The sequence below is a fragment of the Nerophis lumbriciformis genome, linkage group LG01, assembly GCF_033978685.3.
Source record: "Nerophis lumbriciformis linkage group LG01, RoL_Nlum_v2.1, whole genome shotgun sequence".
Classification (NCBI taxonomy): domain Eukaryota; kingdom Metazoa; phylum Chordata; class Actinopteri; order Syngnathiformes; family Syngnathidae; genus Nerophis; species Nerophis lumbriciformis.
Window position 1 is genome coordinate 65969253 of NC_084548.2, and position 25263 is coordinate 65994515.

The following is a 25263-nucleotide window of genomic DNA, read 5'->3' on the forward strand; positions in this document are numbered from 1 at the left end:
TATTTACTGTTTTAGTCATTCCCAGCTGATCATCAGGTCCCACCCGCCTCTCACAGCATCTTCCCTATCTGAATCGCTCCCACTGCCCTCTAGTCTTTCACTCTCACTTTCCGCATCCACAAATCTTTCATCCTCGCTCAAATTAATGGGGAAATCGTCGCTTTCTCGGTCCGAATCGCTCTCGCTGCTGGTGGCCATGATTGTAAACAATGTGCGGATGTGCGGAGCTCCACAACCTGTGACGTCACGCGCATATCGTCTGCTACTTCCAGTACAGGCAAGCCTTATTTTATCAGCGACCAAAAGTTGCAAACTTTATCGTCGATGTTCTCTACTAAATCCTTTCAGCAAAAATATGGCAATATGGCGAATTGATCAAGTATGACACAGACTGGACCTGCTATGCCCGTTTAAATAAGAAAATCGCATTTCAGTAGTCCTTTATGTACTTAACAAAAAAGGTGAAATAACTGAAAACATGTTTGGTATTATAGTTTCTTCAAAATAGCCACCCTTTGCTCTGATTACTGATTTGCCCACTCTTGGCATTTTCAAGAAAAGCAAATCAGTAATAAGAGCAAAGGGTGGCTATTTTGAAGAAACTATAATATAAAACATGTTTTCAGTTATTTCACCTGTTTTTGTTAAGTACATAACTCTACATGTGTTCATTCATAGTTTTGATGTGACAATCTACAATGTAAATAGTCAAGAAAATAAAAACGCATTGAATGAGGAGGTGTGTCCAAACGTTTGGCCTGTACTGTATGTTTATCGGCCCAAGTTTGAATGTTGTCTGTCTATACGTGTTGGCCCTCCGATGAGGTGGCGACTTGTCCAGGGTGTACCCCGCCTACCGCCCGAATGCAGCACCCCCCGCAACCCCGAACGGGACCAGCGGTAGAAAATGGATGGATGGCTGGATCTATGTTTACCTTCAGTTTAATATGTAATGGTTCTAGAGTGTGTTTAATGATAAAGGCAAAACAGGTGTTATGGTCTGGTTCATGTAATGTCACGTGGGTTCAATTCCTGTTTTAGACACCTCTGTGTCGTATTCCTCTAAGTATAGAATGGTCACACTGTGCCAAGATAGCGCAGCATGTCGGTTTAATGTACACAATTAAATATCTTAGTTGCTCAGACAACAGTGTGTTTGTCTACGTTTAGATTGGGGTATGGCATTTCTTAATAGGGAAATCTCTTGTTTTCATGTTAGCATTCAAGCTAGCTCGCCAGCTTCTCCAGTAAATGAGCAGTATCACTGGCTCGTGGATTTATGAAAGTGTGTTAATCAATCACAGTTTTATGATCTTTTTAATCTAGAAAGTAGAATATTGTTACACCCTAGGGTTGTCCCGATACCAATATTTTGGTACCGGTACCAAAATGTATTCTGATACTTTTCAAAATAAAAAAGACCACAAAAAAAAAGTCATTATTGGCTCTATTAAAAAAAAATAAAAAAAATCTTACCATACAATAAACATATGTTTATTATTGCAATACAGAACAATTTAGTCCTTAAATAAAATAGTGAACATACTAGACAACTTGTCTTTTAGTAGTAAGTTAAAAAACAAAGACTCCTAATTAGTCTGCTGACGTATGCAGTAACATATTGTGTCATTTATCATTCTATTATTTTGTCAACATTATGAGGGACAAACTGTAAACATTGATTCATCTACTTGTTCATTTACTGTTAATATCTGCTTATTTTCTGTTTTAACATGTTCTAGCTACACTTCTGTTAAAATGTAATAATCACTTATTCTTCTCTTCTTTGATACTTTACATTAGTTTTGGATGATACCACAAATTTAGGTATCGATCCGATACCAAGTAGTTACAGGATCATACATTGGTCATATTCAAAGTCCTCATGTGTCCAGGGACATATTTCCCGAGTCTATAAACATATTATGAATTTTTAAAAAAGAAAAAAAGATTCTGTGATGATAAAAAATATCGATGTAATCATAGTAGTATCGATTAGATACACTCTTGTACTTGGTATCATTGCAGTGAATAACAGGTGTAGATCCACCTATGGCATTTGTTTACATTCAGGTGCGCTAGCTTTTGTTAGCGGTGACACCGATGAGCTGTTGTATCCTCTGTGGTGTGTAATGAAGCATGTTTAACTATTCCTCGTCCTCCAGGGATAATGTTACATGTAAGAAACTTACTTTATTTGTCGCCATGGAGGACAGGATTAGTGATTTAGAAGTAGCTAAAACACTGCCGACTGCGGATGGATGTTAGATGCAAACTAGCTAGCCATGTCTTAAAGCACCACTTCACGAGGGCGTTTCAGTGTTATAACTTCACTTTTATCTTTTGTTTTTACACCAAAATGTGTCCTTCTCCCTTTTCTGTCTACACACAGTGTCTGCTTGTAAGTACTCCGTGTGTGTGAGCTGCCCAACATGCTTCTCTGCTTGTAAAACCAGCAAACATGCGCATTTAAAGAACATAAATAAATTAAAGCTGCAAGCAGCGATGGACGGGACCGACTTTGACGGCACATAAAATCCCAACCGGAGCAGTAATCAAAACTCTTTCGTCAACTTTTAATCAGAAGGGTTCAATCTCTCTCCTGTGCTAGAGTGAAGCCGACACGACAAACGCGCTCAGAGGAGATAATGTTTGAAAAAAGGTGACCGGTTTTTACAAAACTTTTGTTTTGAAGGGGGAATTGCAAACTTCCTGTTGATTTTTGCTGGGGGTTGTCAATTTATGAAATGCAGGTCTAAGTGAGACCTACATAGAGGTTTTTGTTTCATGTCTCTATGACATTCCTACTGGAAGTTACAGGCAGTTTTGTCTGTGTTTTCTTCCTAGGAGCAGTTTTGTCTGTGTTTTATTCCTAGGGGGCGCGAGAGCGTAATTTTGAGTTTTGGGGTTTGCTTTGTTTATTAAATCGCAATTTTCGCCAGTCCTGATGTGTGTGTCCAGTTTGGTGAGTTTTGAAGCATGTTAAGGTGGTGAAATTACAGCTCAAACAGGCAAAGGTGACTGTTTTTACAAAACTTTTGTTTTGAAGGGGGATTTGCAAACTTCCTGTTGATTTTTGCTGAAGGAAATCGATGTATGAAATCTAGGTCTAAGTGAGACCTACATAGAGGTGTTTGTTTCATGTCTCTACCACATTCGTACTGGAAGTTACAGGCAGTTTTGTTTTGATCATGTCCCGGCAAGAAATCTGCGTTCAAAGAACTCCGGCTTATTAGTGATTCCCAGAGCCCAAAAAAAGTCTGCGGGCTATAGAGCGTTTTCTATTCGGGCTCCAGTACTATGGAATGCCCTCCCGGTAACAATTAGAGATGCTACGTCAGTAGAAGCATTTAAGTCCCATCTTAAAACTCATTTGTATACTCCAGCCTTTAAATAGACCCCCCTTTTAGACCAGTTGATCTGCCGTTTCTTTTCTTTTCTCCTCTGCTCCCCTCTTCCTTGTGGAGGGGGGGGGGGGGGGGGGGGGGGGGGCACAGGTCCGGTGGCCATGGATGAAGTGCTGGCTGTCCAGAGTCGGGACCCGGGGTGGACCGCTCGCCTGTGCATCGGCTGGGAACATCTCTGCGCTGCTGACCCGTCTCCGCTCGGGATGGTGTCCTGCTGGCCCCACTATGGACTGGACTCTTACTGTTATGTTGGATCCACTATGGACTGGACTCTTACTATTATGTTGGATCCACTATGGACTGGACTCTCACAATATTATGTCAGACCCACTCGACATCCATTGCATTCGGTCTCCCCTAGAGGGGGGGTTACCCACATATGCGGTCCTCTCCAAGGTTTCTCATAGTCATTCACATCGACGTCCCACTGGGGTGAGTTTTTCCTTGCCCTTATGTGGGCTTTGTACCGAGGATGTCGTTGTGGCTTGTGCAGCCCTTTGAGACACTTGTGATTTAGGGCTATATAAATAATCATTGATTGATTGATTGAATGATTGATTTTCATCCAAGGGGGCGCTAGAGCACAATTTTGAGTTTTAAAGTTTGTTATTTTAAATAGATGGCAATTTTCGCCAGTCCTGATGTATGTGTCAAATTTGGTGAGTTTTGAAGCATGTTAAGGGGGTAAAATTACAGCTCAAAAAGGCGGCGGAATAATAATAATAAAACCTTACAATTACAATAGGGTCCTCTGTCCCAAAGGGACATTGCGGTCCCTAATAAATAAATAAAAATTGGGAACCCATCCATCTCCTACTACTTGTCCCTCTCGGGGTGGCGGGGGGTTTTGGAGCCCATCTCAGCTGCATTCGGGCGGTAGGCGGGGTACACCCTGGACACGTCGCCACCTCATCGCAGGGCCAACACAGATAGACAGAGTCGGTACTTTTCAAACGGAGTATAGCACCGTTATTTATACATTAGTACCGCGATACTATACTAGTACCGGTATACTGTACAACCCAATTACACCCCTTAAGCCGATACAGCGGTACCTTAACTTACGAGTATATTCGGGGTCCCTAGGACCTGCTTTTAACGGTTGGCTTCTCTGATTCGGTCATCCGCTTCTTCTAGTTCGCACTAACTGTCACAAGGGAAGGATTGTGTCGCTCTCTGGCTGTGGCTGTGGACAATTACTACCTTTAACTGGAAACGAAAATGCTCAAAACTGCAAATTAAAGCATAACAAAAAGCCAAAAGACAGCTCGTACCTCAAAGTACTGGTGAGTTGCGGTACAACTAATCTGCTGATATCAGACCGATATCAATATCGAATTGGAATACCATACACACAAAGACACCATGAAGGATACGGACTCCGTTGACTCCGGAGATCTTGAAGTCGTCAATCAGTTGGACAATAGTCTCCCTGTGGGGATCAGAAGGATCACTGTCCCTCACCTGGACACAGAAAGACAGGGTGTAGAATGAGGTGTGGGACTAATTGCTTAACAAATGTGGTGTTGGGTGTGACGCTCACACATCTGAGCAGTTTGATCTCATCCAGCGCCGTCTCTGTGTAATGAGGTGCGCTCTTCACTACCTTCAAGGCCACAAAACGCTTCTTCCTAAAACACACATGGGGATAGACACGTGGTCAGAGGGCTGGGGATGGAGTCCGACCAGGGCATGTGGACAGAGTGTGTCGAGTCGTACTGCAGGTCCCAGCACAGCCAGACGGTGGAGAAATGTCCCCAGCCAAGCTTGCGGACCACGTGGTACCGCCCGTTGAACAGGTCCCCGATCTTGACCGGGTAGTAACCGCCTGGAACACAACAACTGACAGTCACACAAACAGGACACAACAAACTAATTTTTTTTCACTGAGGGCCGCACACTAAAAAACATAAGCATGCGGGGGCCGTTTTGACATTTTTTCATGATCTAAACCAGGGGTCACCAACGCGGTGCCTGCGGGCACCAGGTAGCCCGTAAGGAACAGATGAGTAGCCCGCTGGCCTGTTCTAAAAATAGCTCAAATAGCAGCACTTACAGTGAGCTGCCTCTATTTCTTACATTTTATTTATTTACTAGCAACCTGGTTTCGCTTTGCTCGACATTTTTAATTCTAAGAGAGACAAAACTCAAATAGTATTTGAAAATCCAAGAAAATATTTTAAAGACTTGGTCTTCATTAACTGACAAAGAAACAGATAACAGATTTGGTGTCCAGTTCAAAGTGTGACATGATTTATTTAAAAATTTGAGAGTTGACTTTTGTATTTTACACGAGTTATTATTTGTAAAAACATGGTGCAAAGTAATTCATGATTTGTTAAAAAATGTTAGTGGCTAGCTAGTTAAAATGGGATATTGTGATTTCACAAGACGGTCTTAGAAGTGATCATTTGAAAATGTTCAATTTGAAAAATGTGCACTTAGAGAAAATATAAAAATAAAGTGTTGCATATTGATAATTATCTGTTTCTATATATATTTATTGTGAGAAATCATTAAGATGATCAGTGTTTCCACAAAGATAAATATCATTAATGATTAATAATAACATAGAGTTAAAGGTAAATAGAGCAAATTGGCTATTTCTGGCAATTTATTTAAGTGTTTATCAAACTGGTAGCCCTTCGCATTAATCAGTACCCAAGAAGTAGATCTTGGTTTCAAAAAGGTTGGGGACCCCTGATCTAAACCAATACAATATACAGATTTTTTTTTTTACTTTTAGGGCTCCACTCATGTTTGGTCTTGGGTCTCATTCATCAAAATGTTAAAGGGGAACTGCACTTTTTTTTTTTTCCTATCCATTACGATCCTTATGTAAGACAAGAACACACGTTTTTCTTTTTTATGCATTTAAAAAAAGTCGGCTTACAATGTAGCTTATAAGAGTCGCTCTATTCTGCCTATAAAGCCCTTAAAAAACCTCCATTAAAGTTTTCTATCCATGATGTAAGTATATATGTAATGTAGCAACATTTATAATAAGTATTATATACATGATGTAAGTATATATGTCATGTAGTAACATTCATAACATGTAATACTGTATATACATGATGTAAGTATATACGTAATGTAGTAACATTCATAATAACATGTAATATATACATGATGTAAGTATATATGTCATGTAGTAACTTTCATAATATCATGTAATATATACATGATGTAAGTATATATGCAATGTAGTAACATATACAGTAATATATACAGTCGTGGTCAAAAGTTTACATACACTTGTAAAGAACATAATGTCATGGCTGTCTTGAGTTTCCAATAATTTCTACAACTCTTATTTTTTTGTGATAGACTGATTGGAGCACATACTTGTTGGTCACAAAAAACATTCATGAAGTCTGTTTTTTTTATGATTTTTTTATGGGTCTACTGAAAATGTGAGCAAATCTGCTGGGTCAAAAGTATACATACAGCAATGTTAATATTTGCTTACATGTCCCTTGGCAAGTTTCACTGCAATAAGGCGCTTTTGGTAGCCATCCACAAGCTTCTGCTTGAATTTTTGACCACTCCTCTTCACAAAATTGGTGCAGTTCAGCTAAATTTGTTGGTTTTCTGACATGGACTTGTTTCTTCAGCATTGTCCACACATTTAAGTCAGGACTTTGGGAAGGCCATTCTAAAACCTTCATTCTAGTCTGATTTAGCCATTCCTTTACCACTTTTGACGTGTGTTTGGGGTCATTGTCCTGTTGGAACACCCAACTGCGCCCAAGACCCAACCTCCCTGCTGATGATTTTAGGTTGTCCTGAAGAATTTTTCATTGTCCCATTTACTCTCTGTAAAGCACCATTGGCAGCAAAACAGGCCCAGAGCATAATACTACCACCAAAAAAAGTACCAATGATTGTCACGCACACACTAGGTGTGGTGAAATTTGTCCTCAGCATTTGACCCATCCCCTTGTTCACCCCCAGGGAGGTGAGGGGAGCAGTGGGCAGCAGCGGTGGCCGCGCCCGGGAATCATTTTTGGTGATTCAACCCCCAATTCTAACCCTTGATGCTGAGTGCCAAGCAGGGAGGTAATGGGTCCCATTTTTATAGTCTTTGGTATGAATCGGCCGGGGTTTGAACTCACAGAACTCAGGGTGGACACTCTAACCACCAAGCCGCTGAGTAGGTATGGTAGTAGGTACCACCATGCTTGACGGTAGGCATGGTGTTCTTGGGTTTAAAGGCCTCACTTTTTCTACTCCAACTATATTGCTGGGTATTGTGGCCAAACAGCTCAATTTTTGTTTCATCTGACCACAGAACTCCAGAAGATCTTATCTTTATCAAACTAAATTAATTTAAAAAATAAAATAAAATAAATAAATATATATATATATATATATATATATATATATATATATATATATATATATACACTTTTTTTTTTTTAATCTGTCCTGTAATTCAGACAAATCATATTGTTGATGTACATGATCTATATCTGCTGTACAGATTTACTTTACTTCTCTTGTTGCCTTATTTGTATTTGACTTTATCAAATGTTTGGGTAAACTTTTATTCAACAAAACCAGTTTTCTTTGAAGTAACATAGATATTTACCAGAGCTGTTATATATTTTATGGAGGAATTTAGTTCATCATAGAACTATGACAAAAGTATTGATTTGGAATTGACAATTGATTTGAATCGAGAATCGATTCTGAATCGAAATTGTTACCCCCAAAAATCGAATCGAATATTCACAGCCCTACAAAATATGCATTATTTTTCTCTCAAATTTTTTCAAAGTAGAATATTTGAAGTAAAGTAATTGGAGCTTTAAATAGGTCAATTATTAATAACACCATTGATTTTAATTAATTATTATTTTTGGAGCAATGACAGTTAAATTTAAAAAAGACAAAACACAAATATTCTTAGACATCCAAAAAGGCCCCACTCATAAAAGTGTTAAAAATAAATCATACATTATTTTTTAATACTTTCAACACTTAAGTTTCTAGATCAACTTCAGATATATCCGTTGATTATAAGTTTTTAAAACATTTTTAACGTGTTTGCGTGTCTCATGCACTCTTTGTGAAAAAAACTTACGTTTTTAATGGCAAACACACAAAATATACAAAATTAACAGTGTTTCAGCAGGTATCAGAAAATCTATTTAATACTTTTTAATTCCACTCAAACCAAATTTTTGATGCGTGTCCTTGTGCAGACAGTTATGTATAGTCCAAAGCTTACAACTTTCTGTATAAAAACATGCAATTGACTATGATCATCTTAAATAGTTGAACAGCTGACATTAACTGTTACTCTTGAGTGAATTAGAATTGGTCCACAAGACTGTTTAATATGAGGATTTATTTGTATTCATTTTTTAGGAAATGGTAGCAGCTGATGCCAATTATGGTGGCGACAGCAGAATTTGCTTTGTTCGTTGGCACCGCCTGCCTTTAATCGCAGACTTGTGATCAGCATGTGTGATTTCACCGCATTACATGTTTTTAATGCCTCTGGACATCGGATTGAATGCTTTTTAATGCCATTTAAGGCCTTATTTTTTGCAAAATCCATTTAATGCTTTTTAACGACCCGCGGAAACCCTGATTTAAGTTTATTAGAGTCAACATTGCAACTTTTTCACATGACATTTAACCTGTTTGTTCTTTTATTCCACTTTTTTATGTTTTTTTTTTTTTATTAATATTTTTAAAATGTGCCGCGGGCAGTTAAAAAATGAGGCAAGGGCCGCAAATGGCCCCCGAGCTGCACTTTAGACACCCCTGCTTGAGTGGTAAAACACTTTCCATGACCAGACTCAACTCACCTTTGCAGTAATCTGACGGGTCCTCCTGCTCCTCATCGTCAGAGCCCAGAAGCTGAGCAGGGGGCGGGGTCAGCTCCGCAGGGGGCGGGCTCACGGGGGGTGGTGGGGGCGTGGCCGTGCAGCAGATAGGCGTCAGTGACATCACGGAATTTGGGACAACGTGAGGCGCCTCGGTGTCAAAGGACGTGAGGAAGGAGGCAGAAGAGGAGCATAGGGGGGACAAGGTCACAGAGGGGTGGGCGGGGCTTAAATGAGTGGGGGCGTGGGCGCTGATGTGAGGTGTGGTCGATTTAGAAAGATTGTGATTGGAATTCTCAAACGTTAAAGGAGTCAATGTGCTGAAATCGTACGACGTTTTATTGTTTAGAGCTGATTGTGTAGGGCTGTGGGCGGGGCTCTGAGATTTGACAGGAGGCGATTGGTTAAAAAGTAGGACAGGAGGTGATTGGTTGCGGGCGGGGCTTTCCGATGTGGTCGGAAGTGACCGGCTGTGGGCGTACCCTTCTGTTTTGGTAGGAGCATATTTGGTGTGGTCGGGGCTCTGAGATAAGACCAGAAGTGATTGGCTGGGGGCGTACTCCTCTGCTGTGATGGGAGGCGACTTTGTCCGAGATTTGGCAATAGGCGCTTGGCCATGGGTGGGGTTCAGAGATTTACTGTGGGCGGAGCCCTCCGATGTAGTGGGAGGTGATTGGCATTGAGTTACAATGGCAGGCGACTGGCTGTGGGCGGGGCTCTGAGATGCAACAGGAAGTGATTGGCTGAGAGGGTACCCCTCTGTTTTTGTTGGAGGTGACTTGGTGTGGGTGGGACCCCGAGACGGGCTAGGAAGATTTTTGGCACGGGCGGGGCTCTCGAATAAGACAGCAGGCGAGCGGCTGTGGGCGTGGCTCTGAGACGAGGCTGAAGGTGATTGGCTGGTGTGTGGCACTGTCAGGGGGATGACAAGAGGGGGAAGCATGGCATTGTGGGGGACATTCTCGGGACACTGGAGGGCGGCTAGAGGCCTATGTTGTATATCTGGAGTGGGGGGGTCGATCAGGGGACAAGATTCCTGGGGGTCCCCATGGGACACACACGCATCCACTGCGACGGTGGCGTCGAGACATGCACTTCCTGGGGGCGGGGCTGTCTTGCAAGTATTTTGTGGGGGTAAGGGCGTGACTGGGGGGTGGTCCTGCGTCTGGGGCGGGCTTCTGTCATCAGGGTTCAGATTCTGAAGGTCACTGAGGTCATTCACGCTAGAAGGGGGGGAAGAGAATACACACTTAGCTTCATTTAACTACCATATTTTCTGGACTATAAGGCGCACTTAAAATCCTTTCATTTTCTCAAAACTCAACAGTATGTCTTATAACCCGGTGCGCCTAATGTACGGAATAATTTTGGTTGTGCTGACCGACCTTGAAGCTATTGTATTTGGTACAAGATGTATTGATAAGTGTGACCAGTAGATGGCAGTCACACATAAGCGATACGTGTAGACTGCACTATGATGGCAGTCACACATAAGAGATACATGTGGACGGCAATATGACTCAAGTAAACAACACCAACATTTTATATGTTCCATTGAAAATATAGAACATTACACACGGCGCTCAAAAATCTAGCAACATGTTTTAGTAGGACTTTGGTAAGCAATGAAGCTGCACCACATGATGGATTGTACTGTGATTTAACATACAAGTATTGTTATGGTGTGTGTGTATAAGGTAAGACATTATCTGCATTTTTCCCCCGCAATATTGTGCAAAAGCAACTCTCCTTACCTTCTGGTACCTGCTGATCTGTATTTGGGATCTGCATAAGTCCTGAAAATTTGCGCGTGTCCGCCGTAGTCTATAAGCTTCTTCTTTTTTCTCTTATCTTCTTGTTATGGGACATTGCCATATCTAATATAAAGTAGTGTAAAGTTCTTACTTATATCTGTCAGTAAACTCGCCATGAAAGCACTAAAACATACCGGTGTAGTGAGTTTACATTATTCACCCAAGGAACTTTAGTTATCAGAGAGTTCCGGTCGGACGGTTTTTCACGGGACACATTTCCGGCGTTGTTGTTGCCCTAGTGAGCCACGGATGAGGAGAGATGCTGCTCCGTTATTGGTTGAAGTAAAGTCTGAATGTCATTAAAACAGTTAGCTCCATCTTTTGACACTTTTTCCACTCCGACCTTGCACGCTACACCGCTACAACAAAGATGACGGGGAGAAGACGCTGTCGAAGGTAAGCCACGTAAATAAGACCGCCTAAGAAAGCGGCTTGAAGATGGTCTGTAAAACATAATCCATGCAACATTTTGACCAAAAAAACACCATTACATGTTGTGTAGACCAGAAGGAAGTGTTTTATATTTAGAAAAAATAATAATAATATGACTCCTTTAATGCGCCTTATAATTCGGTGCGCCTTTTGTATGAAAATAGACCTGATGAGACCCACTTATCGGCAGTGCGCCTTATAATCCGGTGCGCTTTATGGTCCGGAAAATACAGCGATAAAGTAGGGCTGGGCGATATATCGAATATACTTGATATATCGCGGGTTTGTCTCTGTGGGACATAGAAAATGACTATATCGTGATATTCGAGTATGCATTCTCAGGCAGTTACTTTTAGCTGCGGGCATTAAACTTCAGGCTCTTTTCACTCTTTCTTGTCTCTCCTTCTCGCAGAGACATAAAACAAGCGCACCTTCTTACATACGTCACATACTGTCGCGCGTGCAACGTCACACGCTCTCACGGAGCAGAGAGGTAGCAGCGTGGGTAACGTTAGCTGTGATGCTAGCGGAGTGGTGCGAGTGGTAATACGAGAGAAAGAAGGTGCGAATCTGGTAACAAATGAAGGAAGAATTTATTCCCAAGAAAAACAGCACAGGGTCCATCGTCTGGCGGTGGTTTGGCTTCAAGCGGGAATATGTCGAACAAGTATGCGGCAAAAGCGTTGCTACAAAAAGTAGCACCTTCTGCTAATTTGTAGCATGACTTGAAAAGTGACCCGCGAGAGCAGGGGTGGGCAATTAATTTTTACCGGGGGCCGCATGAGCAACCCGAGCACTGCTGGAGGTCCACATCGACAATATTTCAATAAAATTTTCCTCAATATTATTTTTGATATATACCGTAAGATAAATAATAATAATAATAATTAATAAGTAATAATAATAATAATAATACTTTCATTTAACCTAACATAACTTTAAACCAAAAGCACTTCTTTGGAAATCATTTGTACCCCTTTCAGAGATCACATTTAGTTCCCCTTAAACATCCTCATGTTGCACAATGAAACGTAAGCATAGGATGAAGTGTGCATTCCTGTAACTTTCTCTAATATCAGCATTCCATGATTAATATAAATAAATTAACATTAATAATAAATGACAGTAAAATAAGCACACGTATGACTGAGGAGTCATAGTGTAACTTTGTGTGGTATTTGAGTTGTCCGACTTTTTGTGTGGCCATAAACGCACCAGTGATTTAGTGGTATGCGTGTTGGTGACAGATGACAAGTTGGTTTTGGCCTGGTTTGTACGGCAGAAAATGACTAGTTTTTCGAGATAGAAGTGTTTTACTCATGTTTTTGGTGTGGTTATGGCCGAATATAAACAGTTGTGCTCAATAAAGTGATCGATATAATTTCTGGCCTCGAAGCATCTCAATAGACGTTACAATAATTGAACGGTGTTCAATTGAACGGTGTTGACGAACACCGTTAGGGCCGCTTGTTGTCACTGTCACTCAGAGTTGCATTGCAAAATTACACAGAATAAATGTGTTTATTTTGTTTAGAATTCAGATGGGATTTGATTTGGTGCACGGCATATATTTGCTGTGCGCAGAGGACGCTTGAGCAGTGCGCAATTGCGCAAGCGCGCACCTTAGAGGGAACATTGCTTGGCAGTCCATGTCTTGTTGAAAACACGCCATTAGTCATCAACTTTTCTCTTTTTAGCGTCTCTGGTGTAAACCGTGCATCACTTGTCGCTGTGCACCTTCACTCACAGGTTACATACAGACATACGTCCATAAATAACACTTTTCAAAATAAAAGCAGCACAGTTGTATTGCGCGCACGACATAGATGTTTTTTCAACTTTATTTTGTCATTTGTGATTGCAGCTGTTCACATTCACTCACAACCACGCACGCGCATACGTCCACACGGAAGTAATACAAATAACGCTTTTCAAAACAAAAGCAGCACCGTTGTATTACACACTCGACATAGATACTTTTTTTAAAATTTATTTTGTAATTTATGATTGGCCTCACGCGGGCCGGACAAGGACGCACAAAGGGCTGGATGTGGCCCGCGGGCCGCAGAATGCCCAGGTCTGCGCTAGAGAATGAAGAGTGCTTGAGACTCCGCATATCAACATCTCCGGCCGGTGCCACACCCATAAAATGCCCAGGCAACCATTTCCACATCAACACCTTATGAAAAAAATAGTCAACAACAGAAGGAGATAACGTCCGCAGGAACCTACCACATAGCGAAGGACATACACTATTTGATTTCCTGTTATGCAGCTCATTTTTATTGGACAGTTATTGAAATATCTTGTGTGACATCATGCACAAAAGGGCACTTTATTTGTTTTTAACTATTGTAGTGGCGTTCTGTACAATAAGTGCCCTTTAATTTAGTGTTGTTTTGATAAGTCATCTTAGTGACATCATGCACAAAAGTGCACTCATAGCTTGCTTTAAAATGTCTCTGACAATCTTGCACTTTCTGTTTTGGAAATGACATGAATGTTTGTGCCACTGCTTAATAACTGTTTAATAAATACACTTTTGGTCAATTGACTTAGTTGTGATTTCCCTCACTGCATGAAAGTTTAAAAGTAGCATATATTAATGCAGTATGAACAAGAATGTTTTAATGTAGACACATAGAATCATCATACTGCTGTGATTATATGCATCAAGTGTTCATTCAAGGCTAAGGCAAAATATCCAGATACATATCTATCGTGACATGGCCTAAAAAAAAAAAATCGAGATACAGTATTAATAAAAGGCCATATCGCCCAGCCCTACGATAAAGCCAATCGATTCATTTATTCCGTGCGGTGGTCCCGATGTCTTGAGCAGTTCTTCCTTCTGCATTGTAAACATAACTGACCTGGCAGCGTACGTTATGTCCATTTATGCACATTTGACAATGGCGCCGTCTTAAAGGGGAACATTATCACCAGACCTATGTAAGCGTCAATATATACCTTGATGTTGCAGAAAAAAGACCATATATTTTTTTAACCGATTTCCGAACTCTAAATGGGTGAATTTTGGCGAATTAAACGCCTTTCTATTATTCGCTCTCGGAGCGTTGTGACGTCACATCGGGAAGCAATCCGCCATTTTGTCACTTTCGTCGGTGTGTTGTCGGAGGGTGTAACAACACGAACAGGGACGGATTCAAGTTGCACCAGTGGCCCAAAGATGCGAAAGTGGCAAGAAATTGGACGGAATTTGTTCAAAATACGAGGCTGTGGGGAAAGCCGACGAAACGGTCAGTCGTTTGTTCCGCACACTTTACCGACGAAAGCTATGCTACGACAGAGATGGCAAGAATGTGTGGATATCCTGCGACACTCAAAGCAGATGCTGACATCAACTCCAAAACTGGACAGATCAGCTTTCAGGAAAAGAGAGCGGATGAGGGTATGTCTACAGAATATATCAATTGATGAAAACTTTATTCATTACTCGCGGTTTTACGTAAATTATTATACATAAACTGTGTTTACCAATAATTTAGCTTAAAAACATTTATTTTTTTCAATCATTCGAGTACATTCGGGTAGTCCTGTGTAATGCAGTATTTTGTGTCTATTTAGGTATGGTTAACCTGAGTGCTGAAATCGTGGAAAAATATATGTTCTTAGCGCGCCTGAAATGGGCTGTCTGCACTCTCAAAGTGCATGTTGTTGCCAAATGTATTTCATATGCTGTAAACCTAGTTCATAGTTGTTAGTTTCCTTTAATGCCAAACAAACACATACCAATCGTTGGTTAGAAGGCGATCGCCGAATTCGTCCTCGCTTTCTCCCGTGTCGCTGGCTGTCGTGTCGTTTTCGTCGGTTTCGCTTGCATACGGTTCAAACCGATATGGCTCAATAGCTTCAGTTTCTTCTTCAATTTCGTTTTCGCTACCTGCCTCCACACTACAACCATCCGTTTCAATACATTCGTAATCTGTTGAATCGCTTAAGCCGCTGAAATCCGAGTCTGAATCCGAGCTAATGTCGCTATTCCTTGCTGTTCTATGCGCCATGTTTGTTTGTATAGGCATCACTGTGTGACGTCACAGGAAAATGGACGGGTGTATATAACGATGGTTAAAATCAGGCACTTTGAAACTTTTTTTAGGGATATTGTGTGATGGGTAAAATTTTGAAAAAAAACTTTGAAAAATAAAATAAGCCACTGGGAACTGATTTTTAATGGTTTTAACCCTTCTGAAATTGTGATAATATTCCCCTTTAATGTAAAATGTCTGACGGCGATAGGATGACACCAAAACTCAGCTGACACACACAGAAACACACACGCACACAGGGCTGCGATGACTCAGTGACATTGTTGAAGCGTGCTGGAGACGCATGGAAATAGACTCTGTGTGTGCGTGTGTTGTGGTATCATAATTCAGCGTGTGCTGCTATTAATGGCCAGTGACTGGTGGTGGTCGGCTGGACAAGCTCGCTTAGCACAGAGACTGCTGTGATGCAGAACTATTAGCCTAGCTTAGCCCAGTTAACACAAGAGTGCCGTGGTGACAAGTGGCGATGTGTGTGTGAGAGCTTCAAAAGCAGAGAAAACAATCAGGCCTCGGGAGAGGAGGTCCGCAAACCAGCAGCGGATCTCGCTCCTCAGTGTCCTAAATTAAGTGTCCATGTGTGTCGGCCTCACCCGGTCTTGTCAGTGTGGACTTTGCGGTGCTTTTTGCCTCGCCGCCTGTGCTTCTTGGCGCTGGAGGCGGGGCCTTCGCTTCCAGTCCCCACTGCAGCTGTAATCAGAGATTCACCAAGTGTAAACATGTGCGCTCCTCCATAAGCTCAAAGAACTCTGGCTTATTAGTGATTCCCAGAGCCCAAAAAAAGTCTGCGGGCTATCGAGCGTTTTCTATTGGGGCTCCAGTACTCTGGAATGGCCTCCCAGTAACAGTTAGAGATGCTACCTCAGTAGAAACATTTAAGTCCCATCTTAAAACTCATTTATTTAGCCTTTAAATAGAACCCCCTTTTCGACCAGTTGATCTGCCGTCTCTTTTCTGCTCTGCCCCCTTCTCCTTTTTTGGAGAGGTTATTAGGTGACCACAGATGATGCGCTAGCTGTTCAAAGTCGGGACCCAGGGTGGACCACTCATCTGTGCATCAGTCTACAGATCTACTCTCTATTTTATGCTGCAGCTGTTACATATACTGTAATATTGTACATGGTAATTGTTTTATATTGTATATATGATATAAACATAATATAATATATCAGTATATGTCATATACTGTACATATATTATGTAAATATTACATATATGTTATATTTTATATTGCGACTATGGTACATTTTTTGTCTATTTTATACCTGCATTGTCCTTTCCATCCTTTGTAACTGAGCTACTGTGTGGAACAATTTCCCTTGTGGATCGTTAAAGTTTGTCTAAGTCTAAGTCTGTGACGTCTCTGCGCTGCTGACTTGTCTCCATTGAAGATGATCCCCTGCCGGGCCCACTATGGACTGGACTCTCACACTATTAACTAGATCCACTATGGACTGGACTCTCACTATTATGTTAGATCAACTATGGACTGGACTCTCACACTATTAACTAGATCCACTATGGACTGGACTCTCACTATTATGTTAGATCCACTATGGACTGGACTCTCACTATTATGTTAGATCCACTATGGACTGGACTCTCACTATTATGTTAGATCCACTATGGACTGGACTCTCACACTATTATGTTAGATCCACTATGGACTGGACTCTCACTATTATGTTAGATCCACTATGGACTGGACTCTTACTATTATGTTAGATCCACTATGGACTGGACTCTCACTATTATGTTAGATCCACTAAGGACTGGACTCTCACACTATTATGTTAGATCAACTATGGACTGGACTCTCACTGTTATGTTAGATCCACTATGGACTGGACTCTCACACTATTATGTTAGATCCACTATGGACTGGACTCTCTCACTATTATGTTAGATCCACGAGGGACTGGACTCTCTCACTATTATGTTAGATCCACGAGGGACTGGACTCTCACAATATTATGTTAGATCTACTATGGACTGGACTCTCACACTATTATGTTAGATCCACTATGGACTGAACTCTCACTAATATGTTAGATCCACTATGGACTGGACTCTCACACTATTATGTCAGATCCACTTTGGACTGGACTCTCACTATTATGTTAGATCAACTATGGACTGGACTCTCACTATTATGTTAGATCCACTATGGACTGGACTCTCACTATTATGTTAGATCCACTATGGACTGGACTCTCACTATTATGTTAGATCCACTATGGACTGGACTCTTACTATAATGTTAGATCCACTATGGACTGGACTCACAATATTATGCTAGATCCACTCGACGTCCATTGCACCGGTTGCCCAGTGAGCCGAGGATGTCGTTGTGGCTTGTGCAGCCCTTTGAGACACTCGTGATTTAGGGCTATACAAATAAACATTGATTGATTGATTGACTGATGGTTTCTGCTGGCCCTCACGGCACAGTTCTGAGTTCAAACCCCGGCCGAGTCATACCAAGGACTATAAAAATGGGACCCATTACCTCCCTGCTTGGCACTCAGCACCAAGGGTTGGAATTGGGGGTTAAACCACCAAAAATGATTCCCGGGCGCAGCCACCGCTGCTGCTCACTGCTCCCCTCACCTCCCAGGGGGTGGTCAAGGGTGATGGGTCAAACGCAGAGAGTAATTTCTCCACACCTAGTGTGTGTGTGTGACAATCATTGGTACTTTAACTTGAACTTATATATATATGTATAGTGATGTTATAAGCCCGGTGACATAAGAACTCCATTACCCAGCATGCAACAGCTGTAGCTAGCTCGGACGGTGGCTAACACCTGCAAGCTTACGGTCTTTTACCGCCTCGAAGACGGACCGACGGCGGGACACGACGCGGACCCCGGGGCGCCGCGGAATACGTTACCTATCAACATTCTGGCTCCCAGAGCTCAAACGGAAGCGGGTCAGCGGGCACTGTCCCGGTGCTATGACAGCTAGCCCGTTATAGCCTCCGTTAGCCTCCGTAGACGCTGGCTCGGGGAAGCAACGTGGGGGGCTCCGTCCGGGGTCCGGTACGGTCGGCACCGGCGACCTCTCAGGTTATTCTTGGCGAGTTGTTCCCTGCTGTCTCGATGCGAGGAGAGGGGAGAGAGGAGAGAGGAAAGCGGAAAGAGAGCCTTCCACCAGAAACCTCCGACAGCTGCTGACACCTGACACCGTGCTGTGCGCGTGCGCAGTGGACAACACCACCCGGTATATATACAGTCCTGGTCAAAAGTTTACATACACTTGTAAAGAACATCATTGTCATGGCTTCCAGTCATTTCTACAACTCTTTTTTTTTTTTGTGATAGAGTAATTGGAGCACATACACAAAAACATTCATGAAGTTTTTTTTATTATTATTAATTTATTATCAGTGTTGGGTTAGTTCAGGGGTCGGCAACCCAAAATGTTGAAAGAGCCACATATTGGACCAAAAATACAAAAACAAATCTGTCTGGAGCCGCAAAAAATTAAAAGCCATATTACATACAGATAGTGTGTCATGAGATATAAATTTAATTAAGAGGACTTAAAGGAAACTAAATGACCTCAAATATAGCTACAAATGAGGCATAATGATGCAATATGTACATATAGCTAGCCTAAATAGCATGTTAGCATCGATTAGCTTGCAGTCATGCAGTGGCTAAATATGTCTGATTAGCACTCCACACAAGTCAATAACATCAACAAAACTCACCTCTGTGGAAAGTTCGGTGGACAAAATGAGACAGAAAAAGAAGTGGCATAAAACACGTCCTATAAAGTCGGAGAAAGTTATACATTGTAAACAAACTACGGTGAGTTCAAGGACCGCCAAAATTAGTAGGACAAAACGGCGCTCGACAAATACTCGAATCAGTGAAGCATGTTTAATATAAACAGTGTGCTTTGTAACAATTAGGGAGGCTTGTGTCATGTTTGTCCTCCTACAGAAACCATATTAAAACAAAAAATAGATTGTTTTCCCCCTCATCTTTTTCCATTTTTCATACATTTTTTAAAAAGCTCCAGAGAGCCACTAGAGCGGCGCTAAAGAGCCGTTAGAGCCGCGGGTTGCCGACCCCTGGGTTAGTTACTGAAAACCAGTTACTTTATTTCAAAAGTAACTCAGTTACTAACTCAGTTACTTACACCAAAAAGTAATGCGTTACTGTGAAAAGTAACTATTTTGTTACTTCTTTTTTTTTCTCCTTTATTTTTTAAGGCTCTCATTAATGCCCTTTTTGCCTTCATTTCAGTACTGTTATTGCACTGGAGAATAATACAATGTGTTGATCAACTTGACATGCATTTGCATCACTGAACTCAGAAAGCAATGTGGTCTACATACAACACACAAAGACAAAGATATGTTTCAAAGGGCCAATTTATTTCAGGCCAGGACAAATTGACAAAACTATTTTAAATAGCTGCAACATAATGGCACTTTAACTTTAACTTTAACTAGATAGGATCTTTGATCCAAGACACAACTTACATTTAACTAAAATGTTATTTTCTTTGTGCTCGACAAAAGAAAAGTATTGAGAATGTCTCCATGTTAAGAAACTCGACTTCTGGCTTCACCATGATGTCTTGTTAGTTGTTATGAGAGTAGCGTATGTGTGTGGCCCTTTAAGAGGTGAGTGACGTCAGTGAGTGAGTGGGCGAGAGAGGTGAGCGAGCGGCGACAGTGAGTGCGTGCAGGTGCTCTAGTTTGGTGGATGGCTGCGTCCAATAAAGTCACAAAGTTGCAACAAACCGCCGGCCTCGTCATTCGCCCTCAGCTGTAAAGACCCACTTCCGGGTAAAGTGAAGGTTGTTAGCCCCAAAGTAGGCCATGGAGGAACGTCTCCTCTGCACCCCTCAACTACGGTCTGGGAGCCCCCCCGCCCCCACCCACTTTTCCTTGTGACACAGAAGGAAGACGCCGCAGCGCTCCAATAAAACACACTCAGATCTTCTGTTTCGCCGATACTACATACAAAAATAACGTAAAATAACGCAGTAACGCATCATGTAGTAACGGTAACTGAGTTACTGAATATAAAAAATAACGCATTAGATTACTAGTTACACATCTGTGAAGGCACCATTAATGCTGAAAGGTACATACAGAGTTTTGGAGCAACGTATGTTGCCATCCAAGCAACGTTACCATGGACGCCCCTGCTTATTTCAGCAAGACAATGCCAAGCCACGTGTTTCATCAACGTGGCTTCATAGTAAAAGAGTGCGGGTACTAGACTTGCCTGCCTGTAGTCCAGACCTGTCTCCCATTGAAAATGTGTGGCGCATTATGAAGCTTAAAATAGCACAACGGAGACCCAAACTGTTGAACAACTTAAGCTGTACATCAAGCAAGATTGGGAAAGAATGCCCTTTCCCCAACTACTTTGGCACATGTTGCAGCCATGAAATTCTAAGTTAATTATTTGCACAAAAAAAAAAAAAAGTTTATGAGTTTGAACATCAAATATGTTGTCTTTGTAGTGCATTCAATTGAATATGGGTTGAAAAGGATTTGCAAATCATTGTATTCCGTTTATATTTACATCTAACACAATTTCCCAACTCATATGGAAACGGGGTTTGTACATTCATTCAGCATTTCCCTTCAACTTCAAAATTGGAGCATTCACAGTTTTCTATTGACGAACAAAGTGGAGCCAGCCAAAAACAGGGAAATGTTAAAAACGATACTTTAATGTTTGTTGTCCCGTTACAAAGTGTTTTGGCCTTCTCGCAAAAACAAACACGTCGTCACCCTCAGCATTCTCCTTATTTACATCACATTCGCACAGTCCGTAGAAGAAAAAAAAAAGATGACAACATTCCTGCACGTCTTGTAGAAAAAAGTAACAAAGTGCAAGTGTCATCCCCAAAAAACTGTACAGAGATCAGGTTACGCATCTTCATCATCTTTGTGCCTTAATGGTCGTCATCATCATCATCACACGCATGCAAAAATCGATAAGAAGTCCACAAAGACAAAGCAGGCGAAAAGAGAAAGTGGAGGAAAGGACACAGCAGGCCAAGAAGAAGAAGAAAAAAATGGAGCGTTCGCTCAACGCTTTTTTGTGTCCATTTCAAAGTTGGATTTTTTTCACGACGACATCACGTCCATAAAAAGAAGTGGCATTATAAGAATATGTGTCCGAAAAATTGCATGTCAATGATCAAAAAACTTCCCGTTCCCTCAGTACCCAGTGAACAGACAAGAGGCTGTCTTTGTTGCCCCAAGTCAAAGGCTTGGAAAATTCCGCTGTGTACGATGGGAGGAGACGGGAGGGGTTATCTATTGTGATCCAAGACTTGCCCAAGCTCGATCCAGGACCAGTCCAAGCCCGTGGCATATTTTTCTTTTGTGTTAATGTGACCAAAAACAATGTCTGTTTACATATTCCTTTAGAAACAGGGAATATCCAAATAAAAGACGAGTCGGGAACCTTTTTTCGCCAGAGCGTGGGCGACACTGTAAGAGGTTACAGGTCGACACGTTTCTCCTCAAATTGAGCAAAATGGAATCCTGTCTCTGTTTATTTCCTGGCTTCTTGTCTGTTTTAATAGATGTCATCCATGTTTGAACCTGACAATATGTACATGAACAAAGACTTGACGATTAGTTGGAAAAACAGCCCTGTGCTTTTTATCGTTATTAATATTATTGCTTTTTTTTTCTCTCTCTTTTTTTCTTATTGTCTTATCCATTTTGGCTTCAGTCACGCCCGCTGGTTGGTGTCAGAAGACAACCATAAAAAAAATACAACAACATGCATGTCAAGTTAGTCCGGAAAGCTAGAGTGGCGCCGGATGTGCTTGCCGCCAAAAACCGCGAGATTATAGCATGTCTTACGCCAAAGACGTTTACATTGCTAACATGCGAACGGATTTAGCTGTTTTGCACGCTTAAAAACTCCGAAAAAAACATCTTTGTAGCTAACATTCAGTCTTTATACAAACAAACACTTGTTAGATTAGCTCGCTAACAGTTTTGTGCTAACACCTGTCATGTTAGCCCGCTAACAGTTAGATGCTAACACCTGTCATGTTAGCTCGTCAAGAACTAGGTGCTGACTTCAGTCAAGTTAGCTCGCTAACAGTTAGGTGCTAACACCTGTCATGTTAGCTCGCTAACAGCTAGGTGCTAACACCTGTCATGTTAGCCCGCTAACATTTAGGTGCTAACACTGTCATGTTAGCCCGCCAACAGTTAGATGCTAACACCTGTCATGTTAGCTCGCTAAGAATTAAGTGCTGACTTCTGTCATGTTAGTTCGCTAACAGTTAGATGCTAACACCTGTCATGTTAGCTCGCTAACAGTTAGATGCTAACACCTGTCATGTTAGCTTGCTAACAGTTAGGTGCTAACACCTGTTGTGTTAGCTCGCTAACAGTTAGGTGCTAACACCTGTCGTGTTAGCTCGCTAACAGTTAGGTGCTAACACCTGTCGTGTTAGCTCGCTAACAGTTAGGTGCTAACACCTGTCGTGTTAGCTCGCTAACAGTTAGGTGCTAACACCTGTCGTGTCAGCTCGCTAACAGTTAGGTGCTAACACCTGTCGTGTCAGTTCGCTAACAGTTAAGTGCTAACACCTGTCGTGTTAGCTCGCTAACAGTTAGGTGCTAACACCTGTCATGTTAGCTCGCTAAGAATTAAGTGCTGACTTCTGTCATGTTAGTTCACTAACAGTTAGGTGCTAACACCTGTCATGTTAGCCCGCTAACAGTTAGGTGCTAACACCTGTCATGTTAGCTCGCTAAAAGTTAGATGCTAACACCTGTCATGTTAGCTCGCTAACAGTTAGGTGCTAACACCTGTCATGTTAGCCCGCTAACAATTTTGTTCTTACACCTGTTGTGTTAGCTCGCTAAGAATTAGGTGCTAACTTCTGTCATGTTTTGAAATGTTTATTTATTGTTTTAATTGGTTTTACCGTTTTAAAATCGTTTTTAATCATATTTATTTTTGTATTGTTTCTATACTTATCTATTTTTTGTTTTTATTCAGTCATTGGCAGAGCTAAGGATAACATTTCAATATTGTTTTTAACATTTTTGTTGTTTGAATGTGCTATATAAATAAAAATAAAGTGGATTGGATGTTAGCTCGCTAACAATTTACGTGCTAGCTCACTAACAATTAAGTGCTAACACCTGTCACATGAGTTCGCGAGCAATTATGTGCTAATACTTGTCATGTTAGCGTGCTAACACCTTTCGTGTTAGCTCACTAACAATTTTGTGCTAACTCCTGTCACGTTCGCTCGATAACAATTATGTGATAGCACCTGTCATGTTAGCACGCTAACAATTTTGTGCTAACATCTGTCATGTTAGCAAGCTAATTTGGTTTTGACACCTGTCACGGTAGCTCGCTAACAATTTTGGGCTAACACCTGTCATGAAAGCTTGCTAACAATTTTGTGCTAACACTTGTCATGTTAGCTGGCTAACAATTTTGTGCTAACATCTGTCATGTTAGCTTGCTGACAGTTATGTTTTAACACCTTTCGCGTTAGCTGGCTAACATTTTTGCGCTAATACCTGTTGTGTAAGATCGCTAGCAATTAGGTGCTAACACCTGACATGCTAGCTCGTTAACAAATTCGTTCTAACCCTTGTCGCGTTAGCTTGCTAACAATTATGTGCCAACACCTGTTGTGTAAGATCGCTAAAAATTAGGTGCTAACACCTGACATGCTAGCTCGTTAACAATTTTGTTGTAACACCCGTCGTGTTAGTTCGCTAACAATTACGCGTTAGCTGGCTAACCATTTTGTGCTGGTATAGTCGCCATCACGGCCTCTACATTCCTCCGACGTTATCAACAACGCCCGCCCCGCCCCTTGAGTTGTGTGGTGGCTCCCTGCGGTTCCAACAGGAAGTTACCTGTCACCTGGCTGCCAGGGCCAAGGCACAGCTGGGATAAATAACTTTAAATAGGACTTAGTATGTACACTCATAAGTTAGTCACTGGAGGCGGAGCTTGTGTGCACCCGCCTCATTGGCCCCGCCCACACCTGTCAATCACACACACTTTGTTGTCCACATGTCACCTGGTGGGACCCAGGAGAAGATCCCGGTGCTGACGTGACGTCCATCAAGTGCTGCTGCCTTCACCGTTACTCAGCATTGATCGGTCATGTGACCACTTGATTGACATGTGACCACTTGTGCTCTGTGACAGGACTGTAGTGCAAGTTAGATTGTCATAGTGGGGACCACACACACACACACACACACACACACACACACACACACACACACACACACACACACACACACACACACACAGTGTCCTCCTGGCGCCATCAGAGGTCAGTGACTTTGTTCTCCACCAGGGCGGCGACCTGCTGCAGTCTGTATGCTAACTGCATCTTCTGACCACTGTTGTCTTCTTCCAGGGACATGATGACCTGTCACATGATGACATCATCATCATCACTCTCTCTCTCTCTATGTGCGTGTCTCTGTGTGTGTGTCTCTGTGTGTGTGTGTTTTTGTATGTTTGTGTGTGTGTGTGTGTTTTGTGCTTGTGTGTGTGAGTGTGGGTTTTGTGTGTGTGTGTTTTGTATGTGTGTTTTTTTGTAGGTTTGTGTGTGTTTTGTGTGCATGTGTTTTGTGTGTGGGTGTGTATGTGTGTGTTTTGTGTGTGTTTTTTGTGTGTGTGTGTCTTTTGTGTGTGTGTTTTTTGTATGTTTGT

The 25263-nt window shown here is 41.8% G+C and overlaps 2 protein-coding genes across 4 annotated transcripts in view; both read right to left on the reverse strand.

The window, feature by feature from the left end:
• Positions 1–18760, reverse strand: part of srpk3 (SRSF protein kinase 3) — a 30880-nt gene extending 12120 nt beyond the window's left edge. Inside the window, exons 1-6 of the mRNA XM_061924492.2 lie at positions 18453–18760; positions 16154–16250; positions 9230–10470; positions 5127–5235; positions 4951–5038; positions 4784–4871 (exon numbers count right to left, since the gene is read on the reverse strand). Coding sequence (XP_061780476.2) covers positions 4784–4871; positions 4951–5038; positions 5127–5235; positions 9230–10470; positions 16154–16250; positions 18453–18462 — 1633 coding nt within the window. The 5' untranslated portion in view covers positions 18463–18760. The remainder of the gene's footprint in view (positions 1–4783; positions 4872–4950; positions 5039–5126; positions 5236–9229; positions 10471–16153; positions 16251–18452) is intronic.
• Positions 18761–21241: 2481 nt separating this feature from the next.
• The window catches only part of plxnb3 (plexin B3), a 128621-nt gene continuing 124599 nt past the window's right edge, over positions 21242–25263 (reverse strand). For all 3 annotated transcript variants that reach the window (XM_061924442.2, XM_061924435.2, XM_072914482.1), the window contains one exon: positions 21242–24976. In XM_061924442.2, the coding sequence (XP_061780426.2) occupies positions 24872–24976 (105 nt within the window). In that variant the 3' untranslated portion in view covers positions 21242–24871. The remainder of the gene's footprint in view (positions 24977–25263) is intronic.